Source organism: Penaeus japonicus, unplaced genomic scaffold (assembly GCF_977035675.1).
Source record: "Penaeus japonicus unplaced genomic scaffold, GWHDUDI00000001_assembly GWHDUDI00000025, whole genome shotgun sequence".
NCBI lineage: Eukaryota > Metazoa > Arthropoda > Malacostraca > Decapoda > Penaeidae > Penaeus > Penaeus japonicus.
Window position 1 is genome coordinate 29,001,920 of NW_028234427.1, and position 20,163 is coordinate 29,022,082.

The 20,163-nt window shown below is 36.6% G+C and overlaps 1 protein-coding gene and 1 long non-coding RNA gene across 7 annotated transcripts in view; one reads left to right on the forward strand and one right to left on the reverse strand.

Moving 5' to 3' along the window:
* Positions 1-1,375: 1,375 nt before the first annotated feature.
* LOC122252421 (NCK-interacting protein with SH3 domain) lies at positions 1,376-16,367 on the reverse strand. Of its 6 annotated transcripts, none has more exons than XM_043014916.2 (16): positions 16,090-16,365; positions 13,483-13,666; positions 12,597-12,653; positions 11,621-11,818; positions 10,764-10,956; positions 10,129-10,231; positions 9,612-9,705; positions 8,419-8,490; positions 7,479-7,563; positions 6,877-7,049; positions 6,300-6,422; positions 5,783-5,862; positions 5,224-5,327; positions 4,677-5,024; positions 3,836-4,008; positions 1,376-3,270 (listed from the first exon to the last, which is right to left on the reverse strand). In XM_043014916.2, the coding sequence occupies exons 2-16, from the start codon at positions 13,651-13,653 to the stop codon at positions 3,079-3,081; spliced, it is 2,166 nt and encodes a 721-aa protein (XP_042870850.1). In that variant the 5' UTR covers positions 13,654-13,666; positions 16,090-16,365; the 3' UTR covers positions 1,376-3,078. The 6 variants fall into 6 exon arrangements, with proteins under 6 accessions (XP_042870850.1, XP_042870851.1, XP_086407691.1 ...); XM_043014917.2 differs by having other exon boundaries at positions 12,597-12,650; positions 16,090-16,222; XM_086551565.1 differs by lacking the exon at positions 8,419-8,490 and having other exon boundaries at positions 12,597-12,650; positions 16,090-16,367.
* A 184-nt stretch (positions 16,368-16,551) lies between these two features.
* LOC122252422 (uncharacterized) overlaps positions 16,552-20,163 on the forward strand; it is a 79,342-nt gene continuing 75,730 nt past the window's right edge. Inside the window, exon 1 of the long non-coding RNA XR_006223149.2 lies at positions 16,552-16,654. This is a non-coding gene — a long non-coding RNA (uncharacterized LOC122252422). The remainder of the gene's footprint in view (positions 16,655-20,163) is intronic.

Here is a 20,163-nt window from a genome sequence, read left to right on the forward strand (position 1 = left end):
GATAATATAATTAAGTTTAATAATATCAAACCAATAACATTGCATGCATGATATATGTACACAGGTTAAATCAACAAACACTATATTAACATTTGACTAACAACAATTTCTGTTCCCCAAGGTCTCTTGATAAATATGAACAAACTGTCCGGAGATTCACTATTTGCCAAATTAAACACAAACTGCTTTTCAAACTGGTAACTTACACTTTATTCTAGAACTCAAAATGCAGAACTAGAGAGAAATTAGAATTGTCTTTTCTTTAAACATGCATAACTTCCTAAATTAAATGTAAAAAATTCACATATATATATGACTATCATAAAATAGGTTAGTTATTTAAATATGATACAAAAGAGAGATAATTATGGTGCCTAACAAAGGGAACTCTTAAAATTAGTAATAACAACAATAATAACCAAACACAGGTCATGAGACCCCACCAAACTTGCCTCCTGATTCTTATTCATTATAATGCCACTGTCATGAATTAAATCCATCTTTTAGCTTTTATTTTCCTTTTCATGTTTTTATTATCATTTTTAAGTACAGATGTTTGACTGGATTAACTGGATTAAAATCTATACAGTTGCCTATTCAATGAAATCTGCATTTACATAACATTTACTAACAGAGGAACTATAGTAATGCAGAATATTTTTTTCTTATGTGTATCCTTCTGTTATTTTTTCTTTTATTTAAAGTACAGACTTGGATTTGCAACTTAAAAATTTTGTGACTCTTTTTCTTAACTCTTTTTTTTTCAGCTTAATGGAAAAAAAGCCCTGATAGAAATTCCCTAGAAAAAAATCATACCATACCACTTTATAATTCACAAAAGAATGAGAACATGCACAACCAGCCTTGTCTTTTTTCATACTGAGAAAAAAAAACCACCTTACTGCCACAAATGTAACTACCAAGTCTGTTAACCACGTGCATTAGCCTTAAAGAAAGGAATGAGTAAAATATAAAATAATAATAGTAACACAAATATAAAAATAAAATACTGAACTCAAATAAACCCTGCATATACTACCCTTTCCTGTGAAAACTTGGTAACAATACTTCAACTTAAAAAAAGAAGTAAATAAACAAAACATTAAAATACATTTATGTGCTAAGGAGGAAGGCTTGGTTGCTAACACTATATACCTCTTATATTTTCTGATAAGGGAGAAAAGGATATCCAAAAGCAATCCCCAAATACCTGATTGTCAGATACAGCTTTTGAAGACATTTTGAACACTGCCACTGAGCAGGAGATTGGCAAGTGATTCTTACCTTTAGATCTTTCAAAAATAGTTTTGGAGTTAATCTATACAGCTTCTGACTTTATTAGCTGTTGACAATTGTTGATAATAAAAGGCACTAATTCATATTTTCTTACTTCTAAATATATTGTCTGTTTTTTTTTTTTTTTTAAATCATGTTAAAGCTTTAGTTGTAAATGATGGCACTTTTCTGAATTATTAAAAACTCAGGGATAACTTAAAATCAATACAATACACAGTTCATAAAACAACGTAACATCTTCAGGCAATGCAAGCAAAAATGACGAACTTGTAAAGAAAGTTTACTGTATGTCGCATGCCATAAAACCTTTATCTATCAATAGAATCCAAATAGAAAGAAAATAAAAATAGTTATATTACAGTATTAACCCTTTCCCGACGGGGCACTCGCTACGCGAAGACCCCTATGCCGGGCGATTGCAATATTGCATTGAAATCGTCACACTGGCATGACGCCCCGGCATCGGGAGTTTGGCTGTGTCACACGAGTGTGACGCACCGTCGTCATAGGGTTAAAGAAAAAAATAAATGGCACTTGATCATCCATCAGAGTTTTGGGTGAATTGCACTGCCTTTCATTGCTCATAATTCAATTTTTTATAACCTAATAAAAAAAAAAGTATGACATCAAAGTCCACAAATCAAAACCTGATTTCAGTTGTTAACTAAAGCTATTCTGACATTATACTCCATCACTTTATCTTCCTCCTGTTCTTTGATTAATGAATGTATAATGCTGCCATTACATCATGAAACGACTTTTGCAGGAGTATTTCCCTGCTCAAGTGACTCTGCACCTGACAATATCCTTGTAAAACACCCTCTGCGGAAGCCTTACGGGTTACAGTTTAAGTATTTCTAGTGAAGCTGCCCACATGACAAATGGTATAAAGTACTCTTACATAATGCCCATTTAATGAAACTATAAAAGAAAAATATTCTACCAAGTCAAAATAATCATCCTTGGTCTCAAATTATTCAAATCAAATAAAATTCTATCACTACAGAATAAATTGATTTCCCATTCATCTATGAACTGTGTATCTTCTTTACTAAATACAAAATAAATTTTCTATAGACCATAACAAAAAACATCATCACATATCATATGCACCCTTGTCAAGGATGAACTAATGCATGTGAAAAGAAGCCTTGTGAGCCCATTCCGCAAGAGAAAAAACAAGTATATGTAAAATAACCCTTTGCTAGGTGACTGGGCTTTTCTCAAAATCTTTTGAGAATTTTTTTGTTATGTACAATAGTACGAGTGGTTATAATAATTATGATATCAACAATAACAACACTACTGATAATGATAACAATAATAATAATAGCAATAATAATAGGCTATGACATTCATTATTTGACTAATTTTCTATGGCTTATGTTTTCAAACCTAGCAACTCGCTCTCTTCCTGTGACCTCCCACTGACAGCTTCACAAAACTCACTGGGCTATCATATTGTAAACTAATGCTTATTCAGCCCTAGGATAGATCAAGCAGTGTACAGGATCCTACAGTTGGCACATAATTTCTCATGGAAGATTTTTCTTTGTTGAATACAAAAAATAAAGCTTGGTATACTATTTTGCCTGACAAAGTTACAATCAAAATACTTTTTTAGTGGTTAAAATACTCATCCAACCTACTTGAATTCTTAAAATAACAGAGAAAAAAGCAAAATAAAGAAATCAAAGAAAAAAAAGCAGCAAAAGCTGATAACTGTCTCTGAATACATTTATGAGACACTTCCAATCAAGTTGTCATATGTACTCACATCACTCAGACGTGAAAAAAAAACTGCTGACTTTCCATGAGGGATTTGATAAGCTTCTGATCATCTAATGCTGCTGGTTCCTCCTCAGCAAGTATATTGGCACAGCTAGAGCACAATTCTTTACGTCTGTGCTGGTGTTCTGTCCATCTCCCTGCTACTATGACTCCTTCCATTAGGTGTAAGTATTCGCTTCGACGCTGAAACAGAAAAAGGAATATGACAGGCCCACTTTATCAGAAGTCATATATATATTAATTTGATATTCACTTTTTTCTTTTTCTTCCTCCCATTTCTATAATAAATATGCATGGCACTAAGAAGAGCCAATTTTTTTTAGATTGATCCATTCAGGTTGAAGGCATAACTATTCTCACTCACATATCTCCCTCAATATAAAAATATTGATACATAAACAAACAGCCATCATCATAAACACAAGAAAATAATGTAACTGTTTCCTGAAGGTTGTGCAAAGAACATAACATTTAAAAAACATTTACTATTCGAAAAAACCCATGTGGTCAGCCATTTTCCTTTCATGATTGTTTCAGTTATTTCAAATTAAAATCTAAAAAGTGAAATTTCACACTTGTATTCCCACATCTATGACTTTCATGATTTAAAAAAAGGACCTATACCTTATAACAAGAAAAGCTCATTTGTTGACTTAGGCCTCTCATCCAACCAAAGTCCTCACGTAAATGAAGAAAACAACAAGGGATCGTAAAGAACCAAAGAAGTAAAAATTTGAATCATAGTCACCTTGTCATCAGCAGGAAGATCTGACAACTGTCTTATGATAATATCACACACTACACATTCATCATTAGTGTAGAAGATTGAAGCAGTAGCCCTCGTAGAATACATATCTCTCATCATCTTCAGCACCGAGTGAGGCGGTCGAGGCTCATGGTCGAACATGGCTAACGGATCCTCTGAAGAGACAAAACAGGGATACAATACAGTTAAAATATCAATAGAAATGACTTATACCTAGATTTGATTTATGCTTAACACGATAATAACAGTGCGGTTTTGGCTCCACCTGGACATAAAGCTGGGGTATTTTGAAAGTGTGCCAAAAAAGCCATGATGTGATATGATGTCATCTGTCATTCTATTTTTGTATATTCATAAGCATGTTAACCCTCTCTGGACGGGTGGTACACTACGGTACCGCGCATTCTAAGCCCGTTCGCTGGGTGACGCCACACGTCGCCGTTTATTTAACTCATTCACGCTGGGGCCATTCTGGCTTTGCGCGGTCACAATACCGGGGTTCTCGAACGCATAAGCCTAACGCCTCAAGATTCTCGGGCGCACAAGCTGCGAGCCTGGGTTGCCCGCTCGCTCTACCCAAGTGCGCGGCTTCCCCTCATAGCTCGTCCAGGGCGTCTGACGCGAAAACCACAATACGTGCTATCACGTCAACCGGCGTGAATGGGTTAACTGATTTAGGCCTATGCGTTCGAGAGCCCCGGCATTGTAACATGCAAGGCTGGAATGCCCCCGTCGTGAGTGGGTTAAAATACACAATTTCAACTGAGAGACCAATGAATTGATGAATAAAGAAAAAATATGAAGCCAAGTCTGTCACACAAACCTTCCCTATTGAAAAGAAGCAGAAGCTTTTCTGTGAAGTATTTTGTATTTTCTCTCTTCGATAACAACTTGATAATTATATTTTCAGAATCGGCGCCCATCGCAGTTTTCGAAGATTCCTTATTGCCCTCAACATCTCCATTGGACTGGCTCTTGTCCTCACTGTCCCCATCAGCAGTCTCACAAGATTTTGGCGGGTTGGCTGCAGATGGTGGGAGCGTTGTGTACTGCAGATTGAAGGCTAAGACTATGGCTAAGTACAACTCAGCCAACTGTTCAGTGTCTGGGTCCTCATGGTACTGTTCTATGCCATCGAGTAGTACGTTCATGAAGTTTTCATTCATTACACCTGCGTCAGACAGAAGGACACTATATACTACTATTAAATAAGAAAGATATATCACTACTACATGGTTATGTACTTTACTTTCTATATGTGCTTCAATGAAAATTTTAGAAAGAGCATAAAAAAATAAATCCTACAACATTGACAACAAAAGAAAGAAAAAAAGAAAGAAAGAACGTAAAGGCTTGTTTGTTGTTCTTACAGAAATGAGGGTAAGGTAGAGTATCCCCCATACACAGCACCATCCCCAGCACTAGGGAAGTATATCTCAGCCGTTCTTGGTCGTATGTGCTGTCTAACAGTTCTCTGCCATCACAAAAAAATAAAATAAATATCCTTCTGTGCAATATGTTACTTCCAGCTTATAAAATAATTTTCAAATAAAATTGTTTGAGAATGAATATTCTAACCCTCATGTTCCTGGGTTTTCTCATACAAAAAAAAAACTAATTTACTGTTACACTGTACCATATAAAGCCATGATTTTTAATCTATACAGCCATTATGTATCTGTTATCATTTTCACTTTAAATAATAATATAAAAAATAACAATTTCCTTAAGAAAAAAGATTAATACATAGTTGCTGAAGAGTACAGGTATTAACAACTCCAACAAACATGACTAAAGAATATAGACAAATAAAGTGGAACATCCAGAACATGTAAAGTTGAGCCAATGTGAAAATTCATGAAGAAGGACAGAAGACAGACATTTTTACCAGTATCTCTCTTAGAATGAACTACTGCAACAACTGCTAACCTTGTAAGTTCAACTGGGAACACTGAAGCAGAGAGATAAGAAATATTTGCTGCCGACATCTGACATACAGCACCAAAGACCTGAAAGCATATAGTGCAATGTATTTAAAATCTGTCACCACAACTGCCCAGCAAAAGCACTTAATACTCAGACCCTTCACAGAAGAGAGAACTATTAAAAACAATTGACAAATTGGACAAAAATTATAAACCTTTAACAAAAACTATATCACAACACATATTAATAACACAATGTATATAAAAAAACGCCAAATCCCATCTAACTACAACAAATCTAAATGTTATTTTCCCCAACACACTTCACCATTAGAACTTCTAACAAGATAAAAACTTGATCTAATGCACCAACCTTAGTGAAGATGTCAGACACAGAAATTCTCCTTGCCAAAAACATAGCATATGCAACTGTTAAAAGCATGAGTGAACAGCTGACCCAGTCTGGGATAGCAAAATATCACAAGCACAACTACTTATGTACATTCCATAGATATGCTTACCTGCAGCAGGAGTTTCCGAAGTGGCCAACGTGTTTCCATCTGGTAGTACTGCACAAGAGTCAACAGAGGTCTAAAATCATCCAGAGATAAAACACTTCGACACACCATTAGGTCTCCAGTATTCTGAAAAGCACAGTGCTCAATTTCATTATGCCTTAGAGTCTCACAGCTATCATATAAATCTTCTTACTGTTAATGTCTGTCACACCTTTGTTTTGGTTAGTAATACTAAATGTATTCACACAGGTTCATCTGAAAAGCAGGATGATCTATACTTCAAATACCCTTAAATGGTCCTATCTGGCTTTGAAATTTTTAAAATATTAAATAAACTAAACCTAAAAACTATTTTTTGTAGGTCGAAACTCTTCTGACGACAAAGTCGTGAAAATCTTGAATAAATTTTTGTCAAGTAATCACTGAATATAATAAATATCATCTGTTATTTCATGCTTTTTTGTGTCATTGGAAATTCTGTTATGGCTTGATTTTTTTGCTTTTCAAACAATCTGACTTACATGCTCTATTTCAATACATCTAATATTCCTCCTCCGAGACCATATTCTACTAAACTCACCAGCAAATCTAGGAGGTCGGACAAATGAGTGGTGATGGTATGCTCATCTTCATGCAATGCCCATGAACGCTGCTGCTCGTCATCCTTGCATTCTCGCAGCTTTTCCAGAAGTTCCACAAGACGTCGGCCATCTGAACTCTGCTGCCACTTATCGACACCTCCGTCCACTTGATCTGGTAATTCACAATGACTTCAACCTTATTTTTTACCTTTTCTACATATCACTTTATCCCCTTCTAAACCAACTCACAACAGGGGGTATATCTGCCTAATTCTACTCCCATTAGCAGTATAGCAAACGCACACATCTTCCCACCAAAAGATTTCCATGGGTGCGAGGCTACACTCAACCTCTGTGAACAATTTTCACCCACTCTATTCTAAGGGGTGACATAGAGGTTATATATCTTTTTTTTATGAAGTCAAGAAAAATGTATATGTACAAATACAAATAATGTGTGTATACACAAACATAACTATGTACAATGTGTATGTATGGTGAAACTTCATGATGTGATAGTAAATACTGGAACCACAGAAAACATATTTCATGAAAAAAATCAAATATACAAAGTCTTCCTCAAATTCAATCAGTAACTAACCTCCTTTACTTGAAAGAATGTGTAAGCACAGTGGCTGAAGAACAGGTAATGCTGTAGCTAATGAGTTCAGCACAACTTCAACTACCTGTAGGTTGAAATGTTTCGTCAATTTTCGTTCGCTACTACTCAAAGATATATATACAATTTCTTTTAATAACTTTTATAACTAGCATAGTAATCCCATATAATTTCTTTCCTTTTCTGGTCTATTCTTGTTTCTGTATTCTTGTTCAGAGTTTGATATTCTACTAAAAGCATGACACATACATTAGTATATATTTAAAACAACCAGATATGTTGACAAAATCTCACTAGAGCTGAATTTTCCTTCCCTGGAAAAGCAAAAACCTGTATTCATTTTAAATCCTAAAATTAAATTTTTGAAAATATGTCTTAAAAAAAAAAGCAACAGCAACTTCAAGCATAATATGGATGTTAGTTTCAAATAAAAATCCAAGGTTATAAATTTAAGCAAAAACCTATGCATGCATTAGTCTCAATGAAAACAGGGGTTCAACACAAACAATTTTGTCCTTTGAAAATGTTTATGACTAAAAGAAATTATAAATAAAAGGATAATTTGACTGAATAAATATCTCAACCTTGGCAACTGCTTTAGACAGGTTTATCATGGATGCAGTGAGAACCTTTAGATTGGTTTCTCGAAGTAATTTTTCTATGATTATTTAATACTCATAGCATTTTTTTTAAACACAAACTAGTATTCATGATAATTACTGTAAGCTCTTATTCTTATAATCAGAGCTTAATACACATATGACAGATATAGATTAACTATAATACTTATTTCCGAGATTTAATAATCACTCTCGCACCACTATAGTAGAGGAAGGGATGGAAGGTGACCTGCAAAAAATTGAAAGCTCTTCATGCCATATTTTTCACACTCTGGCAATATTGTTTCCCTTTTTCTTTTTACCCTTTGTGTAGACAGATAACTGAGGGTCGTACGGTGCTGAGTTGTTCTTGCGGGTGCCTTTGACCTCTTGTCCTTGGGAATAAAGCTCTTATACGTGAAAAAGTGGCACTCACATAGGTGAGTTCTGACACTCAAGTGTGATCTGCCTTTCAAAATGAGCCTGACCAGTTTGGATAATTTTGTGGGGGTAATATGAATGAGAAAAAGTTTAAATAAACTAAATGAACAGAAATGGGAATTAGTACACTATGGAAATGTTATGAAACCATGAAATAAAACACATAAAAGCAAAAGCAATATCTAAATAATGCAATGCAAAATGTTTGTTACCTAAAAGTGTGATATCAAAATAATAATAACTGAAAAATATGATAACTAATGCCACCCAAGTCCAAAGATGATACCCATTTCCCCAATAATATTTTTTTTTAATATAAAATTATCTTTAATCAATTAAATATCAATAGAACCTGACAAAAAATAATGGATCTACTGACATGATATATATTCATCCTTATATAAAGGACACATTACACATTTATATCTAATCTTGAAATAACAAACTCAAAGTACATAATAATATCTAGTTTGCCTGCAAACTATTTTTCAACATAATAATATATTTTTCAACATAATCCTGCATTGAAAATCTATCCACTAGAAGAAAAACAATCAAAGTTATTGCAAGTATGGAGACATCCATAGCCATATTTCCTCTTTTCTACACTTTCTCTTTCCTTATTCCATATGATCATAATCAGCTGTGGCAGACATAAACCTCATGGGGCAGTGATGTCACGGTTGGCCTTGAAGGGTCATGAAAAATGACAGCTAGATTGAAATTACTGCCCCGAAACACTAAAACTGCCTGACCAGTGAATGTCAGACTAGTGAGGTTTAATTAGTATACTGTTTATTACTTCTTGAAGGAGAGAATGATTTTCATGATATACAGCACAAACTGAAAATCAAAACTTTTCGCAACCAGACGATGGTTAACAGAGACTATTATGCACTACATGGAAATAACTTTTTGCTATATGAAATCTGTACAAGTAAAAATGAACAAAAGTCTAATTCTCTATGACATGAAGGTCAAAATTTTCAAAAATCCCTTTTATAAAATCATCCCATAACCACTCCCTGAAAAAGAGAAAATTCCTTAATTATAATGAAAGATAAGGCATATGTACCTGATGACTAGTAGTGTAGCTTATACTAGTGCTGCTGCGTACTTCTTCAACCAATGTTCGAAGATATTCTTTTGGCACTTGAGATACAAGTGACCTGAAAGTAAGTCAGGTAAAAGTATTTATTTAAGCCTCCTTGTCTTTAAGATAAATAATTACCTTATTTTCTTATATATATATATATATATATATATATATATATATATATATATATATATATATATATATATACATATATACATATATACATATATACATATATACATATATATGTATATGTATATGTATATGTATATGTATACATATATGTATATGTATATGTATATGTATATGTATATGTATATGTATATGTATATGTATATGTATATGTATATGTATATGTATATGTATATGTATGTGTATATGTATATGTATATGTATATATATATATATATATATATATATATATATATATATATATATATATATATATATGTCCAAATTAACAAAGGAAAATTCAAGAACATAAAAAAAGACTTACTTGATGCTTGTCTGGACCACCGAATCTACATCACTTCTCATTTCAGATTCATAGCCTATACTGGTGTCATGGCCTTCACTGCTTCCACTGCTCTCATCTCGAACTACAAACACAGGTTGACAACATTGTTAACTTCTCTAATATTGGTTCAATAAGTGTCTAAAATGAATACAGACAATTAGAAAAATCACCTGTCTGCCTTTCCTTAGTTATGAACAATTTCCTGCTGTAAGAATGGCCTGTCCCAACCTTTCCTTACAATATATTATCTGTTCATTTTCATTTGTACATCTATGCTCATCTGCATGATTAGAAGACTAAAAAAGAAGAATTCAAAATAATCTATATCTGAAACATTGCTGAAATATCCACTTGGAAGTAGGTGTGGAAATAACTTACAATGAATAAAACTGTACTTACACATAAAATTCCTTTCTAATTAGTACAAGTCTGATGGAAAACTCTGACACTGTGACTGGATAAAACAACAAAGAGCATATAAAAATAGGTAAATTTAGCAAAAGATACAATACAGAAGCAGTGAAATCATCCATACCAATACACCAAACTACCAATTTATATCCAGTAAATGAAGACATGAAAAAAATACCACAAAAAAGCATGGACTTCAGTACCAAGAGATTCTCCTCGTGCCATGAAGCTGGTTGTGGTTTCAACAGTAGATTCTGTTGGTGTTGCTTCCTTGGGTGGGGGCCCGAGGCTAACTGATGATCCACTTGCCGATATTGAAGGGCTGCGCGGAGTTCCCGGGAGACAAGGGGATGGTAGGCTGCCAACACTATCCACACTGAGCTGTGATGTTGTGCGCTGCAATTGTTTTTCAAATTTCTTTTAGATAAAAAAGGCCTACTATGCACAGTGCTAGTAGAGGATCTTTAGCATTGTATAACACTTCCATATCTTAACAAACAACTATATTATAGAAACAGTCTTTAATGTTCACAAAGCTAATAAATATATAAATAAATTAATAAAAAAAACAAAAAAAAAACAAACAGGAGTATTGCATAACATACAGTTCCAAACTTTATAAAGCCAAAACTATATAAGAAATGAACACTCATGCTGCATGGTTCAGCAAAGAATATCTTTAACACCTAAAGGACTTATAATCGCACTAAATAATCCCTTTCATCAATTCTAATTCAGTCCACACAAAAAAGGGACAATGCTTGAAAATATTACAATCATTCTCTAAGTATGACTAAATCTAGTATGCATACCCTCTTGTAAATGATCATTATTGCCACTAACAGTCACATGGCATAATTCTGTTGAAGAAGACATGTTAATGTGTGCCAATCAAGAATTTGAAAAACACAGATTTATGATTACGGTTTCTGTATGCAACTTGAAGACAGTCTCTTCAACTGTTAGTCATAAGTGCTGATACCTTAAACAGTTCTGGCTTACAGAAATTTTGAAAGTGTATATTCCTTTTGAACTTCTCCTGTCAATGAGATGCACTCACTTGTGGTGGTGGAGGGGCAGGACGTTTAGTGGGATGCGAGGATGGAGGACACTTGCTGTACCAATCCTGCCGCAATTCCACAAGCTTAAGGAGGGCATCGTGCTCCCCGCGCGTGTAGTTGCCTCCTCGTTCACTTGCATTTAAATGTATAGCTTCAATGCATCCATCAATGAACTCTAGTATGTCAATGGGTGGAGCCTGAAAATAAATAATAGCAATAAGAATCATCTAATTGTCTTCCATCTTATAGTGTTTATGAGAAAAAAATATTTTCTTACCTTTAAAAATAAAAATGAAAGAGTAAAAAGTTTGCAAGCAATATTATGGCAAAGTTAAAAAAAAAAAAAAAAAATGCAAGTGAATGTTAAGGTATCAGTCATGCCACAGGAATATGATAGAATTAATAATTGAAATAAATGATGAAGGTGAAGTAGCTTTAAATAAAACTTTACCAAAAATATTATGGTAGTCTTGTCTTTTACTTAGTGAACATTTATAGAATGTGAATGATGTTAATGTTAGTATTCAAGTTTTTTTCAGCATGCTTTAAAATTACCAATAACCTTAAAAATATTAGATACTAATAATGGATTCATAAGTGGCAAGAAATATGCTTATCACTTGATAAAATGGCATTTGAGAATATATACCTTTTGTATAATTCTTTTGGATGTTGAATATCACAACAAACATATTTATAATTTGCATCAGGAGTTTCTTACATGCATTATGTATTTAATATTGAAAAAAAGGTATGCATTATTTCTGAATGCAAGGCATAATCAATAACACAACAATCACATGTGTATCATTGTTATCAAATTACCATAATCATCTGTCACATCATAAACATTCTAAATAAGATGTAACCAATGAAATATTAACTAAAAGTTACCAAAGGTATTCAAGCACCAATAACAGTACATATTCAGAAAAAAAGCATCATGATAAACTACATTTTCTCATCCCTTATTACCTCCGGATCCTCTGCAGAGCCTTCTTGGGGGCATGGTTGCCCTGCTGCAAGGGCCTGCTTGGGACGGGAGTTGAGAGAATACAGGATGACGGTAAAGAAAAGAAAGAAAAAAAATGAGTTAAACGGAAAAAGACACAAAATGTAAACCCATAAATGCGAGTTAAAAAATAATTTTTCTGATGAAGCCATACCCAGAATGTTAGAACCAAGCATATGACTACAAGTTATTCAGACCTGGAAACTGAAAAGATAAAATAAATAAATAAGCAAGCAATTTTTCTTTACAGAAATAAAGAGATCACAGTCAGAATATAAATGCCAAAGTATTTCTTCAGCTAATAATTCATAAAAGCCTACACAAAATGCAAGAACCACAAAAGAACGAAAAGAAGACAAACTTATCCCAAAAGCTACAAATAATATAGCTAGCAAGGGCAACTAAATACTGTGTTATTACTATAAGCATATTTTAAAAATATAATCTAAATTCTAAAAGAAAAAAGAAAAAAAGAAAAAAGAAAAAGAGGTATTGTTCTACTCACCTGATTCAACAAATTTACTAAAAATGCTCCAAACCCCATTGATTATATAAAGTATATAACTCAATCAAGAGCTCTCTCTCTCTCTCTCTCTCTCTCTCTCTCTCTCTCTCTCTCTCTCTCTCTCTCTCTCTCTCTCTCTCTCTCTCTCTCTCTCTCTCTCTCTCTCTCTCTCTCTCTCTCTCTCTCTCTCTCTCTCTCTCTCTCTCTCTCTCTCTCTCTCTCTCTCTCTCTCTCTCTCTCTCTCTCTCTCTCTCTCTCAAAAAAAGTAAATAATAATAAAAAAAAAAATATATATATATATATACACACATTTATATATAGAAAACAGCCTTTCCATCTTTTACCTCATCCGCAGATATATAATTCTTGGGTACGTAACCAACAGCACCTCGTTCATTTATCACATGCAGCCAATTGGGGTCTCTTGAAGGACCAATCTCCATGAACTTGTCGCCCACTTGGAATCCAAGTGTGCGTGCGTGAGTTCCCTTGTAGGCGTACAAAGAGCGCAACATCTTGTTTTCGTGACTGAAATATTGAAGAAAAGATATTTTGTATATCATAAACATATAAAGCGATCTGTAAAAACAAAAAACAAAAAATAAACATTTATTATAATAATAATAATAACATGCTTTAATGACCAATAATCTATTATTTTTTTGTAATCTTGTCATATATATACACTGCCCAATATCCCAATAGCTGTCTGATTGGTACAGTATCACATCCCCGTGGTCGGCAGATTGAGCCCTGTTCAGGATCGAGAATTTCAACTGTCACCTGGCGGTCATTGTTGTGGCTGGGCATCATGGTGGGTAATGACCAAGCTCAGACCAAGTCAACACTCATTGGCTCACTCTCTCAAAAGTAAGCATGCACTGACACAGGCGAGCTCACCTCAGTGCATATAAGCCTGGCAAAGCATCAGTTCCACAACTCTAGCTTATCCTTATCTGATTCTTAACTGAGTCTCCTTCAGTTTCTTATAGAATTGATATCATATCTTCTTATATTATAATTCTTATGAAGCACATTTGTATCATTAGTTATATCGTCTGACAAATTGTAAGAATTTACATTTGAATATTTCTAAAAATATGTATTGAATATCAGGAAAGTCACTGGCACTGCTACATGCACTGTTAGTGATAGAAAACATGGACCCTTACAAATTACTGAACCTGTTGATGTCAAATGGCATTTATTCATGCCGCGGCAAAACCAGTCTCCAATTCCAGAAGGCACTTTACACACAATGACAATTGCACCCCCACACCAGATGAATACTCTATATTTAGAAATATGACAATAGTTTAAGCCACAATGTTAATATATTTTCTTTCAAAATGCTAAGAAAATGCTTCTGAAATACTAAAAATAAAAACAAAAAACACTGGAGTAACTATACCTCCCCTTAAGTTCTGAATTACATAATCCTCTCAAGCACTCCATGTAGGGAGGATTGTTGATGTAAAATAATATGCATCTGACAGCTCGTACCTTCTGGTAAAAACAAATACGAACATTTCCAAATTGTCAACTGCTAATTTACTTTTGCTTCTTTAACTTTCTTTTTCTTGTTCATGGTACCATCCCATAATTTCCCTCTATAGCAAGGCTATGTACATCACTAACTGTTCTCTGCTCTATGCATTATATATAACTTATATATATAACTTTTATAGCTCTGATGGCACTAGTTCTTAGCCCAATCCCGACAGGCCCGGCGATAAGTAGAAACCCCCTACACCGGGCCTATGCAATATTGCATCGGGAACGTCACACTGGTGTGTCGCCCCGTCATCGGGCATTTAACCGTGTCACACGGGTGTGACACACAGTCATCATAGGGTTAAGTTAAAGCCTTCCAAAATCAGCCTAAACCTTTTTTGTGCTTTTATTGAAAAACAGTAATCTGTGTGTCCAGAATCAAAGACAGTGGTGAAAAAAAATCATGATATCAATCATGCAGCAACAGCTAGCGCACCACAATAAAAACCCGGGAGCATTGGATTAAATATTAACAACAAATCATAGGTATTGTTACATTAAAAAAAAAATAACGATTAGTGGTTTAATTGCTTCAGGAATTTGAAATGTAGAATCCACATGCCACTATTGAAATTTTCTCAATGATTAGAGAAATTGTTGATCTTAGATTGAAATTGTTGACCTACCTGGCAAGCGACCTTAAAATAAGGTATCTGTCTAAGCTCTATCTTGCTGGAATATATGTGGTAGATGTCTCTTGGCTTTTTGCATGTATGCAAAGCAGAGGATGTTGTGATTGCTTAAAACCATTATCATCTGGTTATTTTTATAGTTTTAATTAACTTCATATCTATAATTTGTAATAGATAATTCATAAATGAAACTGTCTTAGCATTCATCAATCTATCCATTCCATGTACTTTTGACCATGCACACTCAATTTTACTATTTGGCTATCTTACAAATTTATTGATTTATTTTTCCCCTTGCAATACAAGAATCCTTCTCTCATTAGAAGAAAACAACAATGGTCATGTGACTGCCAGTCAGCCATATAGTCAGTGATAACCTCATCAAAATAAGGAACCATTCTACCACAACCCATTCATTAATCAATTTTAAGAGTAAGCAACATTTAATCTCTTCTTACAGCTGAGTCTAAATTGGTCCTTCTACACAAACTCCAGTTATATAAAGGACTTCTACCTCATGGCGAATACACTGCACTTCCTCTTCTATCATATCAAATTCACTTCTGACTGTATCATTCCTCAATTATGAGTAATCAGCATGTTAACCCCGCTCATGACAGGTTAATCTAAATTGGTCACACTGTCACTGCTAACCAGGTAAAAATACAACTCCGATACCGGTAGCCTAGTGACAACCTCTTCACCTGTTTTTACATAACTCGTCACTGCAATAAACGCAAAATCCTTGTGAAGGAGAATCTTTACCTGTCAAGACCCGACAAGGCCGAGCTGCCAAGATATGGAGAGCGAGACACGGGCGAGAAGGAGCTGCTGTGGCCGCACTCACGCCTTCCTCGCAGGACTCTTCTGCACTTCTGGACGCGGGCGCAGACGCACTCTTGATCTCGAATCTCGCTACTTCTGCCCGGACACCGATGGACAATTTGCTGGATGGGATATTAATATTTACCCTCTCCCTTCGCCTGTATCCTTCGGTCGGTCAATTCACTCCTCCCTTGACATGTTGACAGGATAGATTCTGTATTTACATTTGGGGAAATAAAGATCCGAAGTTTCGTCTCAATGGAGGTGCTGGTATCCAAAGAGGAATAACTTAAGGTGTTCAACTCGCCATTCGAATCTAAAGCTTCACCATTGGCGATGCTCTTATGTTTTGTTTCATTTTCCTTATAGAGCGACCAACGCGCTTATACTCGCTGGTGCGCTGATCGGTCAGTCGAGAGCTTGCATTCGCAGCGTGAGGTTGTGTATTCTCTTCGCTGAAGGATTTTCGTAAGAGACCCTCGTCCTCCACGCCTCATCTCCTCCGGTAAGTGATCCCGAAGTACTCTCGCTATGACACGAGCGGCTAGAGGCGCACCCACAAGTCCAGGGAAACCGCGAAACCTAACGAAATGCCCGAATGTTTTTGAAAAGTTGTGAAGCTCGCCGCGACACCGAAGTTCTCCCTCCGTTTCGGCCGCGGCGAGACAGCCCTTCAAGAACTTTATTTGTTGCTGTAAAACTCTTTCTGATGCAGGGTCAGTGTCATGTCCTTTTGGCAGTCGTGGTTTGTGCCAGACGTCGGAAGTTTTACCCCTCACGAGTCCAGAGTTTCGCCAAATCGAGGAAAAGTACGACCAAGTCAGAAGACAAGTGTGTGGAACTTTTTTTTAACGTGGTGTAAACTTCACTTTCATTGCTGCTCTCGTTAAAGTGTCAGAAAATCGAAATGGAGTTGTACTAAATTTGTCTCTGATCAATACTTCAAGTCAAATATGTCATTAACTAATATGTTGACCGCATTTAATTAGAGAAAGTCGATGAAATATAAATACTTCGTAAACAGTGTTGATGGCTAAAGGAGGTTTGGTTTCGTGTTACACTGGGATGGTTGACATCATCATGTTTTGAGATTTTGTATTTAGCGTTTCGTTAAGTGGATGTGTCAGTGCAATGTAATCTTGTGTGCGTGACTCTTGTGAAATATGCTGTAATTAATGAAGGTTGTATGTTTTTGTTTGCATTGAGTAACGTTCATGCACACACTTGTGCATGTTTATAAATATATACATATATATAGACATATAAACACAATTGCTAATACATACACACAAACGTTTACATGTGTTTAATATATAATATCTTTTGAATGGCATAGTTATGGTTGCAAAGTTGTTATATTTCATTACAATTATCATGCAACGTTGGAGGATAAAAACTAGTTTGATACAAGAGGGTATTGCTGATTATGACAACGGCATTAAGTACATCCTAATTCAACGACCTGTCGTGGTCGAGGCTAGTAAATAATGGATTGGGAACGACGCAATGTCGTTGTGGTATAGCATGTTAGTTGCATTGCAACCCCTCCCCCCCCTCTCTCTCTCTCTCTCTCTCTCTCTCTCTCTCTCTCTCTCTCTCTCTCTCTCTCTCTCTCTCTCTCTCTCTCTTTCTCTCTCTCTCTCTCTCTCTCATTCTCTCTCTCTCTCATTCTCTCTCTCTCTCTATCTATCTATCTATCTATCTCTCTCATTCACTGACTCTCTCAAACAAAGACACACACTCACTCACTCACATACACTCACATACACACACATACACACACACACACACACACACACACACACACACACACACACACACACACACACACACACTCTCTCTCTCTCTCTCTCTCTCTCTCTCTCTCTCTCTCTCTCTCTCTCTCTCTCTCTCTCTCTCTCTCTCTCTTTCTCTCTCTCTCTTTCTCTTTCTCTCTCTCTCCTCCTCTTCTCTCTCTCTCTCTCTCTCTCTCTCTCTCTCTCTCTCTCTCACACACACACACACACACACACACACACACACACACACACACACACACACACACATACAGACATACATACATACATACATACATATACACAGTTTCTCTTCCATGTCTCGTTAAGAACGCGAGGTGCATATGAAAGCAACACTTCCGGAGATATCTTTGCATTGTTGCTACGCTCTCTTCGTTGCTTGACCCACGAACTCGGACGATGACAGTGGCGTTTGCGCAATTAATCCTGTGAAGCATTTTAAAGATGATAAGCTTTAAGGTATTTATTCAACCTGGACTTATTCGCGATTGATAGTATGTATCAAGTGTAGCTAAATCATACATCAGTGTGTATTGCCAAGTGCTTTCCCCCCACCTGAGTATAACTAAGCCAACCCTTGCACGTCTCTGAGCCTCCCACGTGACGCATCTCCCAAGCGCAGTCTTTGACACACGGCTGGCAGAGCCAAGGAGGTTTGCAGGCCTGGTCGCTTTCAGTTTCATTCTGCGGGTGCTTGTGGGTATCGCGAGCTATTTCAATTCGATTCAAAATCGATGTTTTTTTTGTACAATTTGGAATAAGCTTTCTTGGCCAAAGATGATTTGGACTTGTCTTGTATCTGTAGAAGTGCATTATATCCGAGCGTTTCCTAACGTTTTTTATGAAAATAGCGTGACATCAATTGCAGTGTCACAAACTTGAGTTTCAGAGATCTGTAAGGTTTTGTGTCCATAGGACAGAGTATCTTTCGTGCAGGCGGCGGGGGAGAGGCACATAAGAAGGCAGAGGAGGAGGGGACTGGCCTTACACAGGCGTGTGACCTTGAGAGCCCAACACTGCACGAGTTGGGCCACTGTCAAAGGACAACTCTTGCACTTTTTCTCTGCTGACACCTCTGTGTAGTCACGAACACAGTCCTGCTCCATGACTAGACCAGCAGAAAAAATCTATTTGGTTGCTCAGATAGAGCGATTCCACACAAGTTTCTGGAGTGGTTGTGGTGGGACTTGAGTCGGCGGCTGTACGCGTCGGACCATCACGCCAAGAGCCGCGCAGGCTGATGACTGCATCGGCCACCGGATGACGTACACCTGCATGGTAATGAGTTGCGTCTCGCCGTTCGCTTGTCCGCGTGCTTGCATGACTTCTACATCCCGCGGGACATGGAATGGAAGGCTTTGCTCACTCGCCCGACTGCCCTCCCTCCCTCGCTGCTGCTTGCAACTCCACGAACCCTGCACCGCCTTTGACCCTCGCATCCGGGGTCGCACAGCTAAGGAACATTGTCGCCTTGTCTTTGCATTGTTGCTCGGGATCCGTATTCCTTCGCTCCTCTTCGCTTTTATTTCTTCTCTAGTGTCCTCTGCATAAGGGAATCCCACGCGGTGCCTCGGAATGCGTTTTAGCACGACTATTTAAGGATGATGTAGAAACGACAGTCATGGCGTGGTCTCAGCTGATGAGTGTAAACATGATACCGCACTACACGTGGTCGTCACGCAGCCCGACTCCCCCTCTCCCCCCCTCCCCTCTCTTATCCCCCTATTCGCCTCCTCCCACGCGCACGACCACCAACGACCTCGCTTCTACGTGCATCACGTTTTTTTCGCCTTGACCTCCGCCTCGTATCGCCGGGTACCAAGCAGATACGAAAGACTGGTCCCAATCAGGCTGGCGAAGGAGAAAGAGAGGAAGGTTGGCGACGCCCGTTGAGAAATGACAAGTGCAGTTGAATAGCGAGCGGCAGGAGGCGGCGGGGGAGTGCGAAGAGTAATGTGTGTTTAGATACAGGGCGAATGGCGGGCTGACGTGACGAGGCGTATCTTGACCGATGGAAGGATACATATGTGCCGAGATGAAAGGGAACCCGTCGCCAAGGATGGTAGGCATACATATCTTTGTGTGTGTGTACGCGAGTGCGCGTACACACATATATATACATATATATATGCATATATATGTATATATATTTATATATATATATATATATATATTTATATATATATATATATATATATATATACATACATACATACAT

Bases quoted from the DNA above. Each gene is read 5' to 3' on its own strand.
- LOC122252421 (XM_043014916.2), bottom strand. From the start codon at position 13,653: ATGTTGCGCTCTTTGTACGCCTACAAGGGAACTCACGCACGCACACTT. The intron at 12,654-13,482 runs GTAAAAGATGGA...TCCCGTCCCAAG, and splicing joins ATTATATATCTGCGGATGAG to CAGGCCCTTGCAGCAGGGCA. The intron at 7,564-8,418 runs GTAAAAAGAAAA...TTCAACCTACAG, and splicing joins GTTATCTGTCTACACAAAGG to GTAGTTGAAGTTGTGCTGAA.